The sequence below is a fragment of the Anolis sagrei genome, chromosome 3 (assembly GCF_037176765.1).
Source record: "Anolis sagrei isolate rAnoSag1 chromosome 3, rAnoSag1.mat, whole genome shotgun sequence".
NCBI lineage: Eukaryota > Metazoa > Chordata > Lepidosauria > Squamata > Dactyloidae > Anolis > Anolis sagrei.
The window spans coordinates 245,676,736-245,697,767 of NC_090023.1; the positions used below are offsets into that span (position 1 = coordinate 245,676,736).

The following is a 21,032-nucleotide window of genomic DNA, read 5'->3' on the forward strand; positions in this document are numbered from 1 at the left end:
AATCTTGCTGTTGCTGGGGAAACATTAAGAGGAGTGGTGGTTCTCATGAAACTTTTCCTTGATTGGAGTCTACTGGGAGGAGGCTGATAGCCATGCAGCGGGTGGTTTTCACAGTGTTCAACCTTATTTCTCTCACAGTTGGCAGCAACTTCCTGTCGCACATCAGGGTGGGGTCGGGTGGGGGGGGGGGTGGAGCAAGGGCAGCTAACTTATAGTCTATCAACAAGTGTCTAGAGACATCACACTCAACTCCTGGAACGATTCCATGAGCATTACCTCTGAAAAATCCTGCAAATCTCTTGGGAAGACAGGTGGACAAATGTCAGTGTGCTAGACGAAGCAAGGACCACCAGCACTGAAGCGATGCTCCTACGCCATCAACTTTACTGGACTGGCCACGTTGTCTGAATGCCCGATAACTGTCTCCCAAAGCAATTATTATACTCCCAACTCAAGAACAGGAAACATAATGTTGGTGGATAAGAAAAGAGATTTAAAGATGGCCATATAGCCTGAAAATACCTACAACAACACAGTATTTTCTGTTGGTTTTAGGGGTTCTGTGTGGGAAGTTTGGTCCAATTGTATCATTGGTGGGGTTCAGAACACTCTTTGATTTGGTGAACTATAAATCTCAGCAACTACAACTCCCAAATGCCAAGGGTTATTTCCCCCAAACTCCACCAGTGTTCACATTTGGGCATATTAAGTATTGGTGCCAAGTTTGGTCCAGATCCATCATTGTTTGAGTCCACAGTGCTCTCTGAATGTAGGTGAACTACAACTCCCAAACCCAAGGTCAAAGCCCACCAAACCCTTCCAGTATTTTCTGTTGGTCATGGGAATTCCCTGTGCTGTTTATTTATTTATCGTGTCATCAGCAACCATACCATTGTATTACATTTCTAACAGAACAAAACAAACAAACAGATTAAAAAAACACAGATTTTGCAAACTTGGTAGTTGATTAAATGTCCTTTGACTAGTATCTGGCCACTTGGAGTGCCTCTGGTGTTGCCGCAAGAAGGTCCTCCATGGTGCATGTGGCAGGGCTCAGGGTGCATTGCAGCAGGTGGTCAGTGGTTTGCTCTTCTCCACACTCGCATGTTGAGGATTCCACTTTGTGGCCCCATTTCTTAAGATTGGCTCTGCATCTCGTGGTGCCAGAGCGCAGTCTGTTCACCGCCTTCCAACTCGCCCAGTCTTCTGTGTGCCCGGGGGGGAGGGGGGTGTCTCTCATCTGGTATCACCCACGGATTGAGGTGCTGGGTTTGAGCCTGCCACTTTTGGACTCTCACTTGCTGAGGTGTTCCAGCGAGTGTCTCTGTAGATCTAAGAAAGCTATGTCTTGATTTAAGTCGTCCCCTGTGCTAAGATTGGTTCAATTCCATTGTTGGTGGAGTTCAGAATGTCATTGATTGTAGGTGAACTATAATTCCCAACAACTACAACTGCCAAATGACAAAATCAATCCCTCCCCCAACCCCGCCAGTATTCAAATGTGGGCGTATGGGGTGCTTGTGCCAAATTTGGTCCAATGAATGAAAATACACCCTGCATATCAGATATTTACATTATGATTCATAACAGTAGCCAAATTAGTTATGAAGTAGCAAACAAAATAATTTTATGGTTGTATTAAGGGGCTGTTGCATTAGGAAGGTTGAGAAATATTGGTCTATTTGAACACTTTTCAGGGTTGCTCAACTTAGACTAAACTTGGCTACTTTGCATTTCCTCCCCAGCCCTACACTTCAGGCTCCCACGTGAGGGCTGGGTGAGGGCGGGTCATGTGACGCACCCGCTCACGTGATTCCGCCCGCCCGTCAAGATGGCGGCCATGGAGGAGGAAGAAGAGGCGCTGCTGGAGGGAGAGTCGCCCGCCGAGGCCTCTCAGGGCCCTGAAGGGAAGCCCATGCCGGCGGTGTGCGACCCCAGCCGCCTGGCCCACCGCCTCCTGGTCCTTTCCCTGATGTGCTTCTTGGGCTTCGGTGAGCGAGAAGACTTTCTCTTTCGTGGAAGGGGCTTCTACACCAGGCATGGGCCAACTTGGGCCATCCCTCTGTGTGTTTTGGACTTAAACTCCCACCATTCCTAACCTCAGGCCCTTTCCTTTCCCCCCTTAGCCGCTTAAGCGGCTGAGGGGGAAAAGGAACGGGCCTGAGGTTAGGAATGGTGGGAGTTGAAGTCCAAAACACACAGAGGGAGGGCCCAAATTAGCCCATGCCTCCTTTACATTGTGAAATGGATGCATAGCTCGTTCACTGTCATGCCTCAATGATGTCGAACCAAGTGACCAAGCATAAAAAGTGGAAGCAAAGGAATGGAGGAATAGGCAGGCATTGAAGTGAAACTGGTTGAGTTGCAGTTTCAAACTTCCTTCCTTTTTTGAATGGCAATTTCTAATCTCTGTCGAGTCTACTGAGTCATGTCATCAGGATGGATGTAGCAGCAAGTGCCTTAAACTGAACCAGAGTTTTGAACTGTTTAATTCATCTGTTTTATTTCTTTTATTTATTTATTTATGACATTTATATGTCGCCCTTCTCACCCCAAAGGGGATTCAAAGTGGCTTACAAGTAAAAAGTAAATACAATATATTATTATTATCATTGCACAATATTAATATTATATTTTTGTTCTGGAACAGCTGTTCCAGGAGCTCCAATTTTATTTCATGGCCCCTCTCTTCATTCTGATCTTCTAGTCCAAAAATACAGTTTCCAAGCTCAAATTGTTTTTTCAGAGCATCAGGAGGATTTTGTTTTTTTAAAAATATTTTTTATTAAAAGTTTCCAAATTACATTATAAAAAAGTGGGAAAGGGAGCAAAAACATAGGGGAGAAGGGGAAAGGGTAGTTGGTTCCCCCAACTCTGGAATGCATTGCCCAGCGAGATTAGACAAGCCCCCACCCTAGAAACTTTCAAGAAGAACTTCAAAACTTGGCTTTTCCGTTGCGCTTTTGGAGAGTGGTTTTACATTCCCCTTTGTCTTTCCCCCCAAAATGGGTGTCCCCATATTGCACTGCCTCTAACCCTATCATACCTGTTGTAGGGATAAAATGGAAAATTGCTGTACAATGTTCCCTCACTTATCATGGGGGTTCCGTTCCAGGACCACCTGTGATAAGTGAAAATCCGCAAAGTAGGGACATCATTAATTTTAATATTTATACATTATTTTATATATTGTATATATTATTTTCTTACCTGCGCTTCCTTACCCATCTCCTGGCACATCCCGTGGGTGCCTGCCTGACTCCCTAGCCTCCGCAGAGCCTCTGGAGCCATACAGGGAGCAGCAGGCCAGGGAGGCAGGCCTTCCCCGCCACGCCTCAGGCCGCCACACTTCTGGGGTCTGTGGAGGCCAGGGAGGCAGGCCTTCCCCGCTGCACTTCCAGGGTCCCTGGCCTCCACTGGACGTAAATATTTTATATTTGATATTTTTAATTAATATTTTAAAAAACCTGCGAAACAGCAAGTCCGCTAAAAGCGAACCGTTAAGTAGCAAGGGAACATTGTATTGACCTTTCTCCTCCAAATCATGTTTTATATGTCATCTCCTGTCATCTGCAATCAGCATGGACTATGGTAGGAAATATTGGGAATTGGTTAGGGTTCGAATCCGGGAAGCAGCATGAGATTCCACTGTTAGCCGCAGCTTGTGCCAATCTAGCAGTTCGAAAACATACAGATGTGAGTAGATCAGTAGGTACAGCTCCTAAGAGTTTGAAAACATGCAAAAATATTGTTTCCAAGCTCAAGATTATCCTCTCCCTTTATTCTCTGGTGCTCCAGAAAAAATTGAGGATGCCTTTCTTCCTCTCTTCTTTCTCTTTATGTTGTGATTTAATTGTGGGATCCAAAGTATCAATGCTACTATTAAAAGCATTTTCAATAAATCTTTTTTTCTTAAATTTTTGTTCTTTAGGCAGCTATTTTTGCTATGACAACCCAGCAGCTCTTCAGACTCAAGTTCAAAGGGTAAGTGAAAACCACGAATTTCACCCTTCATCCACTAAGATGATAATATTTTAATTGTGCACTAGACCTTTCAGCAACATCAAGGAGAGACTTACATTGTCCTCCTCTTATTTTTTAAATAGGACCTACAATTTAAAGTACTTGGCTTGCTAATTCAGTCTCTAATTCCAGTACTTTTAATTATAATGTAATTCAAAAGCTATTTAGGGAGGTTTGATAATCTGTACACGACTGAAAGGAAAAAATGGAACTGTCCAAAATGTGTGTACTTCACATGGAATTTATCACAGATACAATCTAGACCTCACTTTTATATAGGTTTTTTTTTCCTAGCAAGGGTCAGGTTGTTTCAATAGGAAAACCTGCATTAGATAGATTTTTCTTAATATGTATTTTATAACTAAAGTGGAGCTGAAATGTTGATTTGTGTTTTTGCGCTTTCTTTTAGGACATGAAAGTGAACACTGCTCAGTTCATGGCACTGTATGCATGGTATTCCTGGCCCAACGTGATTCTCTGTTTCTTTGGAGGCTTTCTTATTGACAGAGTATTTGGAATAAGGTAAGATAACTTATTTATTTATTTATTTATTTACTGCACTTGTAGACCGCCGTTCTCAGCCCTAGGGCGACTCATGGCGGTGTACAACATATAGAAAACAATTTACAATAAAGGCAATATCACAAACCACAATAACAACATCACTACCAATAATACAATTATACTAAATCATTCGCGACGTCTCATCATAGAATCACAATCCAATCTCGTTATCCATATTCCCTTCCAATCATCGTTGCCAATTGTTGTAGCACTTAATCAAACGCCTTCTCAAACAACCACGTCTTATGCATGCATTGGAAGATATTAATGGCTGAACGACCTTTAGATGTACTTTATGTTCAGCTGAATTGCAATAAGGGGGTATTTTTGTGTTGTTGCTTCTTTATTACAATGGCTTTAATGGTTGCAAACTTCTTTGCAGGTGGGGCACAATAATATTCAGCTGCTTTGTCTGTATTGGACAGGTAAGTGGAATAAATAACTTACAGTTAAATATAAATCAATAGATATTCAGTAGATCATCCTAATGATCTGCAGACCATTAGATTATTCTAAATTTTAAAAAATACTGAGTGAAAATATTTGTTAGTGATGTGGCTCCAGCATTTAAGCTGACATGTTATTCATATTCCACTCTTTAAGGTGATTTTTGCTATGGGAGCAATAAGCAATACTTTTTGGCTGATGGAAGCTGGCAGGTTTGTGTTTGGGTAAGTTCTTATATTAGCTTTGTGTCATCCCTTGTTACCTTCTCTCAGTATTAAAAAGGCTATAGTTAACTTTATATTTTTTTAAAAAAATCTTCTGAATCAGTTCAGTTTCTTTGTCTTGGGAAGCATTAAATCATTTCCCTTTTGATCTTCTGAATACTCTAAACTAAACTTGCATATTAACATAAATATAACTCCAACGGAGCTCCATGCAGTCATGCTGGCCACATGACCTTGGAGGTGTCTATGGACAACGCTGGCTCTTCGGCTTAGAAATGGAGATGAGCACCACACCCCAGAGTCGGACACAACTGGACTTCATGTCAGGGGAAAACCTTTACCTTACCTTATAACTCCAAATAACAAGAAATGGTTGTGTCATGCATATTGTTTTAATCATTTATTTTTTTAACCCCCTTCTTTCATTTAGGATTGGTGGAGAATCCTTAGCAGTAGCTCAAAATACCTATGCCGTGAGTTGGTTTAAAGGAAAAGAATTAAACCTTGTGTTTGGACTTCAGCTCAGCATGGCTAGAATTGTAAGTTTGAAAACTCATTTTTGTTTTCTCTTGTAAGGACCATAAATGCATCCTAACATTTATTTCTATCTATGCATATAGTTAGGGACATAATTATTCAAAAGGAATTTTAGAATACCCAACAGAATTCTCTAATAACAATTCTAAGAATTCATTCCTTACAATTGATTGTCCCAATGCTTCTGGTTAGCCAGTCTTCTTGGTGGACCAGTTTAAAATTGGTCCACTGAGAAGATGTGATAGATGTCAAGGGACCTCAAATTGTACCTGAAATGCTCCCTCTTGCAGAACTTGACTCTTGTAAGATTTACTTTGTGTGAAAAAGAATGTATTTGAGTCTGATTGCAGGTAAGCACCATCCTATTATCACATATTAGCAGACTCCATTAAAAATGTAGTCAGAATGATAGCGTAATGTAGTCAGAATGACAGTCCTTTGACCAGGCAGGTTCTATAGAAGACCCTTCTTCAGGCCTTATCAAGTATTTGAGAGTACAAGTCTCTTGAGTTGTCAGGATTAGCAAGAGTTGCTGTCCAGATAAGCAGGTTGCTGCCTTTGGCATGTTGATGATAGCTACCCTTTGCTGAGTGTCTGTAGCATCTAGTTTATAGTCTCATAGAGACTACATGGGCTATCCATCCCCCTCCCATGCAGGAATACGCAATAAAAGCACTCCTGGCAAGGCTATTCAGTGCTAATCAAGGTGGCCAATTGCAACATTCACACTTGCCTCCAACAGACAAGAGTTCTTTCTCCCACCCTAGACATTCCACAGATATATAAACCTCATCTGCCTAGTTTCCAACAGACCTCACAGCCATCTGTGCCTGCCATAGATGTGGGCAAAATGTCAGGAAAGAATGTTTCTGGAACATGGCCATAAAGCCTGGAAAACTCACAGCAACCCAGTGATTCAGGCCATGAAAGCCTTCGACAACACTACTGACAGATTTACTATATATGAATTCTGCATTCTTGATTGCAGACAGTTGTTCAAGCTAGATGTATTTGAAGTGTTGTGTGCAACACACACAGAGATTATTCAAATGGATATTCTTTTTTCTGTTCTTTTGTACTGTGTTGAAAATATATTATCACAATTCATTTATCTTCCTAGGGGAGCACTGTGAACATGAATATTATGGGATGGGTATACTCGAAAGTTCAAGATCTTCTGGGTTCTACAGGTCACACTACTCTTGGGGTAGCACTTTTTATTGGTTAGTAAATTCTTCTATTATTTACTCTTAGTGTTTTGGGATTTGCTCCAATATGGATGAATAGGAAGCTAGTGGTTAGTTTAGTTTATAAACTCCAGGTTCTTCGTAAAATGTGTGAAAGCAAAGCTTATAAATTGTTCTAATGGAATAAGAGTAAAATTTACTTTTACTTAGATGCGTAAGAGATTATCATGTCCTGCTTTCCTGCACCACACACAAGTTAGATATCTGATCCAATTAGAACAAAGCAACTATAATCTTGAAGTGTAATCCTTCCATAGACAGCTCTGATTCCCATTGTATCCATTTTTAGATCTGTTGGTACACTGATAAATATTACTAACATAAGCTGAAAGAAGTTTCTTAAACTATTCAATATTTAACTGAGAAATTTTCAGATTCTGAACTGTATGCATTTATAAACTGAGAAGTGTATTCTTTTAGACCATTGCATGCATTCTTTGGGCCATGGGTAGGAATTTGGCCCTCCAGAAAATTTGGACTATATATCACATAATCCATTATCAGGGGTACACTGGCTGTGAGCTTTGGGACTCAAAGTCCCGAATATCTCACCACCACTGTCTTAGGTCATCTCTTTCCAGCCAATTTACTCTTGTTTTGGTCTTAACTCCTACTACTCGCGAACAGCATTGCCAGTGGCAGGAATGGGGCGAATTGTAGGCCAAAATATCTGGTGGGATCAACTTGTGGAAAACTGCCTTTGATTATTTTTAGTTCCATATCTAATAACACAATTGTTGTTATTTATTCAGTTCTTAGTAAGTTGCCATTTCGGTATAATTTTTGATATAAAATGCATTTACTCTCAATTTCAGGTGGTGTGACATGTATTTTTTCATTAATCTGTGCTCTCATTCTTGCTTATCTGGACAAAAGAGCTGAGAAAATTCTATGTAAAGAGCAAGGAAAGACTGGTAAGTGTGTGTTGTTGTTCAGTAATGAAATGTTTGTTTTTAAAAAAATGTTTGTTAGAGAGTGAATAGAAACAAATATTGAACATGTTCCTTCTTTTCTTTGGCCCCTTCCACGCAGCTGAATAAAATCCCTCATCATCTTCTTTGAACTGGAATTTATGGCAGCATGGACTCAAATAACCCAGGGCCCTTCCACACAGCCCTGTATTCCAGAATATCAAGGCAGAAAATCTCACAATCCAGTTCAAAGCAGATAATGTGGGATTTTCTGCCTTGATATTCTGGGATATAATGCTATGTGGAAGGACCCCCAGTTAAAAGCAGATATTGTGGGTTTTTCTGCCTTGATATTCTGGGTTAAATGGCTGTGTGGAAGGCCCCATCTATATATATAAATTTGTTAGGGGCATCCAACGAGGAAACAAAACTCAAAAACCCCCCAACGAAACTTAACCAAAATTCCCATGCCCATAACACAACCCACAAGGTACAAACATATCTACTCAAAATGAAAAACAACACAACAACACACTCACAAAACGGCAAAACAACAAAACTCAAAAATCCCCCAACGAAACTTAACCAAAATTCCCATGCCCATAACACAATCCACAAGGTACAAACATATCTACTCAAAATGAAAAACAACACAACAACACACTCACAAAACGGCAAAACTTCACGCCCCCTCCAAACCCCACCCCGCCCCTTCCCGCCCTGTCAAAATCTAGGAAAGACAGGAAGGAAGGAAAGAAGGAAGAAAGAGAAAAGGAGGTAAAGAAAAAGGGGGAAGGAAGGAAAGTTAGAGAAAGAAGGAAGAAGAAAAGGAAAGAAAAGGAAAGATGGAAGGAAAGAAAAGAGAGACAGCAGAAAAGAAAGAAAAAGGGGGAAGGAAGGAAAGAGATAGAGAAAGAAGAGGAGAAGGAAAGATGGGAGGGAAGGAAGGAAGGAAGGAGAGAAAGAAGGAGAGAAAGAGGGAAGATTGGCCACAGCAACACGTGGCGGGTAAAGGTTGTTATTTCTATTATTATTATTATTATTATTATTATTATTATTATTATTATGCTATTGTTCCTATGAGACCCTTTTAGGGGGAATGGGAGAGGTGTCAGGTCCCAGAGGCAATGCATTGCATTATTGTTATTGTTATGATGGTGGTAAAATAAAAGGAAATAAAAAGTGAAAGAAGGAAGCAAACAGGGAGGGAAGAAAGGCAAAGGAAGAAAGGGGGAGGGAATGAAGGAAAGAGAGAAGGATGAAACCAAGTAGTGAAAGAAAGAAAGAGGTAGAGAAGGAAGAAAGGAGAGAAAGGGGGAGGAAAAGGGGGAAGGAATAGGTAGGTACCTCTCTTTCATAATAGTCCAGATATCTACCTCAACTTTGATAAGTTTTACTATAGGCCACAGCAACGCGTGGCAGGGCACAGCTAGTTGAATATACATCAGTAAATTCCTTATTTTGAAATGACCCACTTTTGTCTCTTTCATGATATTGTTTGCTATTCACATGGGGAATTTCAAGCCCTGGTTTGCTTCTATAATGCATAGTCAGATTAAGGCCCCTTCCAGACAGCCATATAACCCAGAATATCAAAGCAAATTATTCCACACTATCTACTTTGAACTGGGTTATCTGAGTCCACACTGCCATATAGTCCAGTTAAAAGCAGGTAAGTGGGATTTTATTTAGCTATGTGGATGGGGCTTGATGCATTGCAAAGAGAGAGCATTTAATACACGAAATAGCAGTAATATAAAACAGGCTAAAAGCAACTCTGAAAAGCAGAATTTGACTTTTCTCACTGAAGAAACTTTTACATGAAATCCAGTGTTACAGAACACTTGTGAATCTGTCTTTTACAAATGTAGCTTATTAATTCTGATACTGATGTTTCTCTTTCTTCAAGGTGAAGTGATTAAATTAACTGATGTGAAAGACTTCTCACTGTCCTTATGGCTCATATTTATTGTCTGTGTTTGTTATTATGTGGCCGTCTTCCCGTTCATTGGACTTGGAAAGTAAGTGCATGTTTAGTAAGACCTTAGACTTGCCATTTTGGAGTAAGTTTGTCTAGAGTTTTTCTTTGGTGTGTTGTGAATTGGTGATTTTAAGTGATAAATACTTTTAAGCACAGTGTTCAGTAGCTTTATTTGGGTCCATGTTGGTCCATTCCATCAAACCAGTGTTACTTGTTCAGTTAATTGATAAGCTGCTCCATACCTGATTTTAGAGTGGTGTACAATAGATGAACATTTTTATAAAAAAATTATAATAAAAGCAGAATGCATTAGTTAAAGAGTCAATTGGCATTTATTAGCCTTGCTGAAAAGAAAAATATTGAGTAGGTGAAAGAATTAAGTGTAGTTATGTTTCACTTTTGTCAGGAGGGCATTCAACACATATAAATCCTTTAATCCTGGTTGACTCTGAAGAAGATAGCAGACCCATGTGAAACCATCAAAGACATCTCCTCAAAAGATCTAATACAATAGTCTGAAGATTGCTGCAGTTCTAGATCTTACCGATACATATTCTAAACTCAAAAATAAGCACTGTAGGTCAGACTAGAGATAGAGGAGTTCTGTGGCTGTACATTTATCCATCTGAAAACTATGGCAGTGATCAAAAGAATTTACTAAAATGTTGCCTCGTGTGTATTCTCACACTTGTTTATGTATCCCTCCCCTGAAAGCCTTAGGTTGGCTGCTCCAATAACACAACCTGTTCATTTTTTTGCATCATAGGGTTAGCCAACAGTAAGTTGTGAATGGCTTCTCTAACTGTGACTTTAAGATGTCCTTTGTATAGATGCAGTCATAAACATTGTATGTGCGTGTTCCCTTCTGAGACACATAGAACTTTCGCCTGTGTGTTGTGTTTTTCAAGTAAATGCAAAATATATGTCAGATGTAGCTCTGTCACTGACATACATTTTACAAATCTGAGCACTTGACTTTAGCCTCTTCCTTATCCACCTGATCTCTCCTTTGATGGAAGACTTACTCTTACTCAGACTGCACAATTCCATTGCAGAAAAAAATTATACACATCGAATGGTATTATTAAAAACCAATATTTTCCCCAATCCCCATTAATTCTAATACACATAGACTGATCTTATAAAGATTATTGCTATCTTGCCAGAATTCCTAAACACTCTAGTCTTCTCATCCTTTTACAAAACCAAGTAGTCCAATCAGAATTACTCTCAGGCTTGGAGCTCTCTTTGAAGCATAAATCTGCAAGCCAACCCATGCCTACACTACTTTCTTGCTCCTTAAAAAGGAGGAAGGGCAGGGAAGGGGAAAAAAGGAATTTTACAGCACCTTTAAGACTAATTGGTTTTTATTTTAGCCTGAGCTTTCGTGGATATAAATCCATTGTTTTAGATGTACTGAATGATGTTAAGGCCTCAAGTATAAAGCATATGCATACAGATGTACAATGTCTTGGACTGGCCCTGTTACTTCTTATTCATTAGTCAATTAGCTATTTTCTCCAAGATAATTTTGTCACATGGTTCTTACTTTCTTGAGGGCTGCTGATAAATGCGTGCTATCAAAATTGTAGGCTGGTTGTTTTAAGTCATTAATTATTTTTAAAGCTGGCATGATTGTAAATTCTCCATGGTTTCTCTGAACAGAGTTTTCTTCATTGAGAAGTTCAAGTTTTCCTCTCAAGAAGCAAGTGCAATCAACAGGTAAATAGGATACAGCTTTACAAATGAGGTTATTAGTTGTTTCTGCCTTTCCACAGTTTGCAATTGGAGGTAGCTTACAGTATTTAAGACATAGTTAAAAATTACTAGCATACAAATGTTAGCAATCAATCAAACCATCATAAAATGAAAAGCAGTTAAAATAAGGACAGAAAACAATAATTTAAACTCCTATACATTATACAAGGCCTGTTTTTTCCTTGGAATTCTAGCATCCTTACAAGTACCTCTTGTTTCTTTTATAGTATAGTGTATGTCATATCAGCACTCATGTCCCCTGTCTTCGGATTCCTAGTTGACAGGGTTGGAAAGAATATTACCTGGGTTATATGTGCCGTGGTGACTACATTGGTGTCTCACATCATGTTGGCCTTTACTTTCTGGAACCCTTGGGTGGCCATGGTAGGTGTTTCTTCTGATTTTGTTTTATTCAAATTCTGGGGTGTGGGTGCATAATTGTCAACTTTTACAGGAACTCTGTTTCATGTATTACACTCCAAAAGATTTTATGTATATGAAAATGGTACCACAATAATAGATACATCCTATTTCCTTCCTTCCATGCACATATTAGAAATCGAAACTCTAAAACAGCTTTTTTCATAATAGCAATTTAGACTGCTTCAGGATGTGTCCATGGTGTTAGTGGTGTTGTTTATCAACTAGGCTCATTATGTAGTTATCACTTTGACTGTCAGCTACTTTTAGTTCCCACATGTTATGTCAGCAATAGAAGCAGCCTATTATCACAGGAAATCTATGCAGAAATGCAACGTATCGTTTGTTATATCCATATTATTGGTTCCCTTTAGTGTTCTTAAATGTTGATGCAGTGTTTTTAAATCTATCTTCCACAGTGTTTGCTGGGAGTAGCTTATTCCTTGCTTGCCTGTGCCTTATGGCCTATGGTTGCTTTTGTTGTCCCCGAACATCAACTGGGAACAGCTTATGGCTTGTAAGTAATAGGTATTTATATTTTCAATTTTGGAAATGAGCCTTTGTCTTTCAACCTAAACTTATGGCAAAATATTCAGGTCTTTGTTCTATTTAACAGTCTTGATTTACAAGAATTGTCAACTTGAAAGTATAGTAATGTGAAGAGTCCAGATTGGGGACAAATTCTGAGCAAACTTCTCTTGTTCTATTGCTGTTATCCTAACATTCCCACCTCAAAAAGTTAAAAACCGAAACAAAGCATTGTGGTGGTTGGTTGGTTGGTTGACATTTGCCTAGAAGATGAATGTCACAGCCGATTTCCTTCTTTTTAGGCTTCAAAATATAATTACTGCTGGGAAAAGAAAATGCAATATCTGCGTTCAGGATGCATATAAAACATCTGTGAAGATATGCTAAATCTTAATTGCAGTTTGCTGGGTTTAGCAGCAATTCTAATGTCCGAGTAGTACATATTTCATTATTCTAAAGGATTTTTATTTTTCTATAATTTCAAATGTTATTGACGATTTGGGATAATATTTCAGGCAGCTTTATTCTTAACTGAAGGGGAAATGATTGGCCTCTGTAACCCAATCATTGTATTGCTTTTCAGCATGCAGTCAATCCAGAACTTGGGTCTAGCCATCATTTCCATTGCAGCTGGTCTGATACTAGATTCCCGAGGGTACCTCTTCCTAGAAATATTCTTCAGTGCTTGTGTGTGTTGTAAGTATGATACCATCTCAAGGTGCAAAATGCCTTCAAAAATGCAATTGAAATAAAAGCAGGTTTCAAAATAAACTGTGGTGGTGTTCCTGGTGAAAGCTGGGGCATGTCCATGGTTTGAGTAGTAAGGCAACTATTTTTCTCCTCCCAACTTTGTACTCCTCCTGTAAGACTCAAACATAGATTATCTATGGTACTGTACATGAACATTTATCATGTGTCTGTTTTGTTATACTGTAGTTGCATGTATTTGGAATCAAAGTACTCCTGTGTGGTTCTGCACACAATGGCCACCTTAGAAAGAAACCGCTTTGGTGTTAGACAAATGCCCTGTTTGAAAGTCTTTGGCTTGTAACAACCTGTGTAATAAGGCGGCTGTCATATGGCTTTTTATTTTTATCTTTTAGTGTCACTCATTGCTGTGGTCATGCTGTACTTTGTGAATTACCTTAGAGGTAAGCATCTTTGATTTTAACTCTCTGTACTTGTGAGCACTTACATTTGAGTCAGCAGATGATTTTAACTTCAACCAATGTTAACATAGTGGCACATGCTTATAACTGACATTTTTAACAACAATATTTGTGGTTTTGACTCTACAATAAATCTCACTTTGTTGTCCCATCTTGCTCTCACATACAGATATTTCACAGTAACTATAAACATGTGTATCTACCATGTACCACCTTGTTTTCTATTGCAAACCCAGTATGTGTCATTTGCAATAGTTTGTTTCTTTTGGAACTTTCACTTGTTTTCCTTTTGTTTTAATACCGTTTTTCAATAACTCTGTTTATAACAAACACACATACACAAACATACTATATTTTATGCCATTGAAGTGGCTCTCTGAAGTGGTATGTAGTCTTAGCATGCCATAGTATTTTGTTAGTCAGAACCATAATACTCAATTTTGAAGACACACACTTTCACTTTTTAAGACACTAAAAAGTCAGTATTGAAACAACCAAGCATGCCTAATTTAGCCTGAAGCTTTTAGTTCTCTGAGTTGGTGTTTGTATTGTATTTGGAGCAGTGAATCTCCATGAACTTAATTATTTGTGAGATTTAATGCAAAACGGGTGACTCTCCTTATGTCCAGAGCTCTCAGAATCCCCGTAGCTTGAAAGGCCAGCTACAGAGCTACTGATTGGATTGGCTCATCTTAGAGTTGCCACAAGTTGGAAAAGCACATACTGGCCAGTATGACATAAATCTGGGGTTGCCATATGGGTAGAATTGTGCAGGTCACTTTCTTTACTTCTTCTAAGTTGATGCTTTAACCACTCTCAATGTAGTGAAATTTCCTTCCCCATTTTTTTTAAATCTATGCATTTAAGTAATCTGTGCCCTTCACAAAGTTGTGGTGCAAGTTAGAAGTGACTTCTAAAGAATGTTCAAAGAATATGTTACAAACATGAATATCTCTTATGCCATAGGAGGTGACCTTAACTTATCTGCAAAGAAAAGGGAAAAGTTGCAGAAACTAGCTGTGGATGAGTAAGTATGTAGCTGGAGTTCTGACCTGAGTCATCTCTGATGTATTACAAAATAAGGTGGAAATGGATAATGGGCATTGACATAACTATGCACTGTTTCCCCCCACACTGTCTGGTGACTTGGAAGAACATTAAACCTTTATGACATCTTGAAGATCACCTGAAGATAATGGGTTAGGAACATTTTTTTGATAAAGTGGAAGATCCTGATAATATGACAGTTTACTATAAAGATAAATGTTGGTATTATACAATACAATTAGATACACAAGGTTTACTGAAATCAATGGGACTGCAGTGAGATTTGAGCCTTGGTCTAACATGAGGAGGACAGCTGCTGTGAGTGGGCTTGTTTTTTTCCCCAGGGGACAATAGGTGGCCTCTTCCCCATATCTCTCATCCCTGAATTTTTAAAAATACATGTAATGTATTCTGTAGCCAAAATTGTCCCTTTCTACCTCAGCCATGGCCCTCTAGACACCTTTGTTCTTTAACATGAAGTCAGTCAACTTTCCCTCCTTCCCTCTTCCCACTTTCTTCCCTCCTCCCCCCCTTCTCTTTTTCTCCTTCCTTCCTTCCTTCCTCCCTTCCCTTCCCTTCCCTTCCCTTCCCTTCCCTTCCCTTCCCTTCCCTTCCCTTCCCTTCCCTTCCCTTCCCTTCCCTTCCCTTCCCTTCCCTTCCCTTCCCTTCCCTTCCCTTCCCTTCCCTTCCCTTCCCTTCCCTTCCTTCCCTTTCTTCCCTTTTGTCTTTCCTTCCTTCTCCCTTCCTTTTTTCCTTTCTCCTTTCCTCCTAAGGAATGTTTAGCTGGGAGAAGAAAAGGTAAAAAGGGAACATGAGAACCATGTTTCAAGATTTAAAATGTCCCATTGAGAGAGGTGGGCTGACTTTTTGTGGCCAGGACACAAGGGAGCAATGGTTTCAAATGGCAGGGAAAGAGACTCGACTGAAAAGATTAGGAAGAACTTCCTGAAAGTAAGAGCTATTGGAGAGTGGAATAGGCTGCTTGGGAGTGTGGTGGAGTCTCCTTCTCTAGAGGCTTTTCCGCAGAGACTATATAACGGGAGTGCTTCGATTGTGCCTTCTTGCATGGCATAGGGTTGGACTGTATGGCCCTTGGGTGTCTCTTCCAGCTCTAGGATTCTAGGATTATATTTCAGGAGTAGGCAGTACTGGGTCTAACGGATACACTTTCTCTCCCATCCACCATCTCATCCGGACCATGGCTAACCCTTTTAGGATCCAAATGTTTCTTGTCTTTCCTTTACTTTCTGCCTCTGAAAGAGAAGGGGGGGGAGGGAGGAAGGGGACTTGGGGAGAACCTCCTCCCTTCCGGCCCACACATCCTGCTCCGGCTTGCCATGCGCCCCCCAAGTTAGAAAGTTTGCCTATGCCTTGTTGGGTTAAAAAGGCTGTCTCACGAGTCAAAGAGAGATTATTTACAACTTTCTCTTCAGCTCCTTCAAGAAGTCATAGTGGTAACAATAACAAATCACTACAATATTTTTTGCAGAAAAGAAATCTGAATAGGAAATCTTCCAGAAGTGGGGAGGATTTGATCGGCAACGTGTCCTGTTGAAGAGCATTGTATATGCATCCCGAGGGATAAACATCAAGCTCTTTGAAATAGTTGATTCAATTCATTGACTCTTTTAACGTCTTATTTGTATCAGTGATCAAAATGGCATCATTACCCAAGTACTAAGCTGGAGTCAGACAGGTAGTTTACCTACCTAAGAGACTACTCCTATTCAACGGAAGGTGGTTTCTTCAGCTTATTTGGAGCCAGTATTTTAATCTATGGGCAGCTCTTTGGATGACTTCATCTTTCTTCTGTGGAGTAATCATGGTTCAAATAATAAGGGTGTATTGTTACTCAGTAACTGCATTTTCTGTTGCCTTACAAAATGCAGGTTAATGTTTCTCAGTTTGTTGTTGCAAATTACGGTTTCATAATAAAATCATATGAATTCCTGGATCAGAAGAGTTTAAGTGAAATTGTTGTTATATGTGTTGCTAGAATGATTGGAGAAATTATGTGAAATCAAATGCCTGTCTCTGAGAGAACAAAATATTGAGTGTTTTTCTAGCAGCCTGCTAAGCAGTCTTGTGGACGGGGGAAGTTTATGTCCTCCCTTTTGTAATGAAACTGTTTAATTCTGTTTAAATGTACTTCTTTTGTTAAAGGCAGAGCTTACCCTTTGACTCACCATGTTGACACTTGCACTTTTGCACTGGAATTTTGATCTTTGTAAATAAATACTGGAGAAAAGAATGTCTGCCTATCAAATTTGTCTGATTTAACCTACCTTCCCAGTCATATTATTGATCTAGGAATAATACCTAGGAGATTTTCTAGCACACCTTGTGAATTCACATGTGCATTAATAGCATCCCCTTTCTCTTCACAGAGCAAAGAGACGGGAACAAATCAGACGTCAGAATGAAGATGACTTAGCCAGATTGCAGCCAAAGAATGACTTTAGTTTGAGGAATAGGTATCTCTCCAGATTAGGTGCTCAGGTACTGATAAGTAGTATATATAAGTATATATATATATTTTAAAACTGCAATAATTATTGCTTTGTCAGGCTACTTTCGATTTCAGATTTGATCCCAGCATCATGATCATGTGGCACATGACACTTAATGTTATTGCACATGCATTGTGTGTTGAAGGTGCAGTAACAAGGGCTTCTGGTTGCAAGGGCCTCTTTTGACTGAGACCTTGACTGTATCTAGTTAAAACAGACAGTTTTGGCCCAAATCTCATCTGTTCAGAGCTGAGGGAAATGTGCCTATCCACCCACAGTATCATCTTGGCTGGCTTCTAGCTTTATTTGAGAATATTTGAATGTCATGGCTGCATCACATATGCAATTGATGGGTTTTCTTTGGGGATTCCATAAAAAACTTCAGGTAGCCCTAAAGATATTTACAATACCAAATCTTCTTTTTCCTCGAAGTTTCCAGATCAGTAATTCTTTAGTGGGATCGCACACCACTTCCCAACAACTTAACATTTTCCAGGATTGGAATTAGGTTTTCAATTCTTTTTCTTTCTTTCAAGTTATGGCATTTAGGACAATCTATGTGACCTTCAGAGACCCCTAGAGGGAGAAAATACTGGTAGCCAGATTTTGTTCACAGAGAAGCCATTGACATCCACAACAAGCATGTGGACAATTTCAACAAAAATGAGGAAATCATGAAAATCTGACTACCAGTATTAAAAAAACCCTCTAAAATCAGGAGAGTAAATAAAGAACAACATATAAAAATAAGGGAATTCCGGACAGGAAACAATCAGGGTCAGTTAATCACCTCCCAACTCTTGTCTGTCTCCAACAGACATGAGTTCTTTCTCCCACCCTGGACATTCCACAGATATATAACTCCACTTGCCTAGTTTCCAACAAACCTCACAACCTCTGAGGATGCCTGCCATAGATGTCAGTGAAACGTCAGGAGAGAATGATCTCTGGAACATGGCCATACTGCCCGGAAATCTCACAGCAACCCAGATTGGGAAATGTGTGACTCTTCTGATGTTTTGGACTGTAGTTTCCATTAATGTTAGTCATCACAACCAGTTTTTTTTTTTTTTGGTCGTGTCAGGAGCGACTTGAGAAACCAAGTCGCTTCTGGTGTGAGAGAATTGGCCATCTGTAAGGACATTGCCCAGGGGACGCCCGGATGATTTGATGTTTTATCATCCTTGTGGGAGGTTTCTTTTATGTCCCCGCATGAGGAGCTGGAGCTGATAGAGGGAGCTCATCTGCCTCTCCCCAGATTCGAACCAGCGACCTGTTGGTCTTCAGTCCTGCCGGCACAAGGGTTTAACCCACTGCGCCACCGGGGGCTCCATCACAATCAGTGATGTGCAGGATGATGAGAGTTAAAATCCAGAAACATTGTGGAGCCAAATATGCCTCTTCCCTAGGCTACAGTCATGATTGGGAGTTGTGTGTAAACAGAATCCAAACATTTGAAAGATCTCATAGACTTGTTTTGGCTCATTATTCCAGCCACGTTGTTGCTCTGTGCCATAGTTTTCAGTTGTCACATAGATCCTTTGTTATTTCATTTAGCAAATAACTTGGAAAAAACTTATTGATGAGACGGCCTGCTTTTTCTTACTTTTGCAGCTGCCTGACAACTATGCTTGTCACTTACCTGCACTGGCTCACAGAAGTGTGTTGAAATAGCAGAGTGGTGCCAAGACATGGGGATGCAATACATGAACCTTGTGCGCCACACACGACCACAGTCTTCCATACAGCTGCATAGATAATGAAAATCCCAACAATATGTTCTACAAACAAACCAATAGCTGATATTGTGAAACTGCTGCCCTGAACCTTGTGCCAAAGCTGATAGGGTAGGAATGCTTTTTAAAAGTTGTCAGTTGTGTGCTGCTACTGATAGATTTCTGGTTTTGCTCAGGTTCTTTATCTGTTCATAATATAGGCCTGTTGAGCAGCTTGACTTTGAGAAAGAGTTAGATAGAACACCGTAATTCAGCCCTTTAAAACTGCCTCTTGTTACAAACTCAATAATTATATTCTTTCTATGGTGGACATCTTTGTTCATGCCTTAGATTTCTTTCTAATGAAGGGAAGCAATGAATTTAATTCACTAGACTAATGATTTCTGTGAAATTTTTGTGTTGCTTTTATCAGAAATGAATGAAACTTTTAAAGCATACTGTTACTTAAAAGTAGCTGTTTTCAAAATAGCGTTAATATCAAGTATTTCCATTGTTTATGGTAATGAAAAGCAGAAGATTGAGATTTCCTATGGAAATAGCTCAGTATGTATCTTTACTGTCAAGGCAATTGCATTGATTTTGTAGAAAAATGATAGAAATCACCCATTACAGTTCATTGAAATGATAATATTTTTTAAAAAAGGATTGATTTTACTACCATAAGTGAAAGAGTGTTAAAATACAGAGAAAAAAAAAAGCAGACTTCAGAGCTGACCTTGGTTTTGGAACTCACCACGAAGATGTTATCACAGTTGCCTTGCTGTTGGATTCAAACTCACCTTTCCATAAATGGTGTGGAAGGGAAAGCCAACCGACAGAAAAGTCACTAAATGGAAATCAAAGGAGATTTTCACTGATATCCCTCTAGAGCAGTGGTTCTCAACCTGGGGTCCCCAGATGTTTTTGGCTTTCAACTCTCAGAAATCCTAACAGCTGGTGAACTGGCTGGGTTTTCCGGGAGTTGTAGGCCAAAAACATCTGAGGACCCCAGCTTGAGAACCACTGCTCTAGACTAAGTATGGACAAACTTCAGTTCTCCAGGTGTTTTGGACGTCAACTCCCACAACTCCCTATTGGTTGTTGGGAATTGTGGGAGTTGAAGTCCAAAACACCTGGAGGTCCGAAGTGTGCGCATGCCTCCTCTAGAGTATCTACATTCTGTCCTCTAATTTTCTGCAACAGTTCTTCAGAAAGCACAGGATCGGCTGATTGAGGAAGAAGAACAGGCATAAACTGGGAAACCCAATTCCAGGCTATAATAGTACACTTTCAGTATTGTAATCTGTATTCTAATTAACCCTGATTCTTCTGGTAATTCTGTCATTGCTATTTTTAATTTTGATTGTACTTTGAGCCAACAATATGGTACAACTTCACTACTAAAGATTTCTTACATTTTTATTATCTGAAGTTGAAACTAAGCAATGTCCTGATCTTGTGATTGTTAAAGGCTCCTAATACAGAAGTTCTCTTGACTCATATAACAAAACGCTTTCAGGACTGTAATTGCTGAAAAGTTGATCTAGAAAGTCAATTGAATACATTTTTGTTACTTGTAGCAATTTCATAAAATAAATAAAATTATATTTTAGGGGAGGAGGATGCCTACAATTTATGTTTTTATTCTTTCTAAATAAAGTCAATATGTTCAGTATTTTGTGATTCATTTTTATTAATAACTATCATTGTGTGACTGCCATTATGCTCTCTCAGCCTGAGGAAGGCAGTGGCAAATCTCTGAACAAATTTTGTGGTAAGATTTTCAGGCTTAGCTCAGTGGGTTAAACCATTAAGCTGCAGAAAATCCTGCCAATTGAAAGGTTGGCCGTTCCAAGTCCAGGTCGGGGTGAGCTTCCTGCCCACCCAGCTCTCTGCAGACCTTAACAGATAAAAAATAGAAATGTAAGATAAATAAGTGCCACTTTAAAGT

General features: G+C 39.5%; 1 protein-coding gene across 2 annotated transcripts; it reads left to right on the forward strand.

The window, feature by feature from the left end:
- The first annotated feature begins 1,774 nt into the window (after positions 1 to 1,774).
- MFSD1 (major facilitator superfamily domain containing 1) lies at positions 1,775 to 20,756 on the forward strand. Of its 2 annotated transcripts, XM_060767621.2 has the most exons (17): positions 1,775 to 1,991; positions 3,932 to 3,984; positions 4,433 to 4,545; positions 4,970 to 5,012; positions 5,191 to 5,258; positions 5,689 to 5,797; positions 6,916 to 7,018; positions 7,858 to 7,956; positions 9,863 to 9,974; positions 11,600 to 11,656; positions 11,920 to 12,076; positions 12,532 to 12,629; positions 13,224 to 13,336; positions 13,744 to 13,791; positions 14,776 to 14,836; positions 17,244 to 17,355; positions 18,981 to 20,756. In XM_060767621.2, exons 1-17 carry the CDS (start codon positions 1,832 to 1,834, stop codon positions 19,038 to 19,040), a joined length of 1,566 nt encoding a protein of 521 aa, XP_060623604.2. In that variant the 5' UTR covers positions 1,775 to 1,831; the 3' UTR covers positions 19,041 to 20,756. The 2 variants fall into 2 exon arrangements, with proteins under 2 accessions (XP_060623604.2, XP_060623605.2); XM_060767622.2 differs by lacking the exons at positions 17,244 to 17,355; positions 18,981 to 20,756 and adding an exon at positions 16,346 to 17,107 and having other exon boundaries at positions 1,779 to 1,991.
- Positions 20,757 to 21,032: the final 276 nt, after the last annotated feature.

Coding starts and splice junctions, on each gene's coding strand:
- MFSD1 (XM_060767621.2), top strand. CDS start 1,832: ATGGCGGCCATGGAGGAGGAAGAAGAGGCGCTGCTGGAGGGAGAGTCG. Junction 11,657..11,919: donor GAAGCAAGTGCAATCAACAG/GTAAATAGGATA, acceptor TTTCTTTTATAG/TATAGTGTATGTCATATCAG. Junction 12,077..12,531: donor GGAACCCTTGGGTGGCCATG/GTAGGTGTTTCT, acceptor TATCTTCCACAG/TGTTTGCTGGGAGTAGCTTA.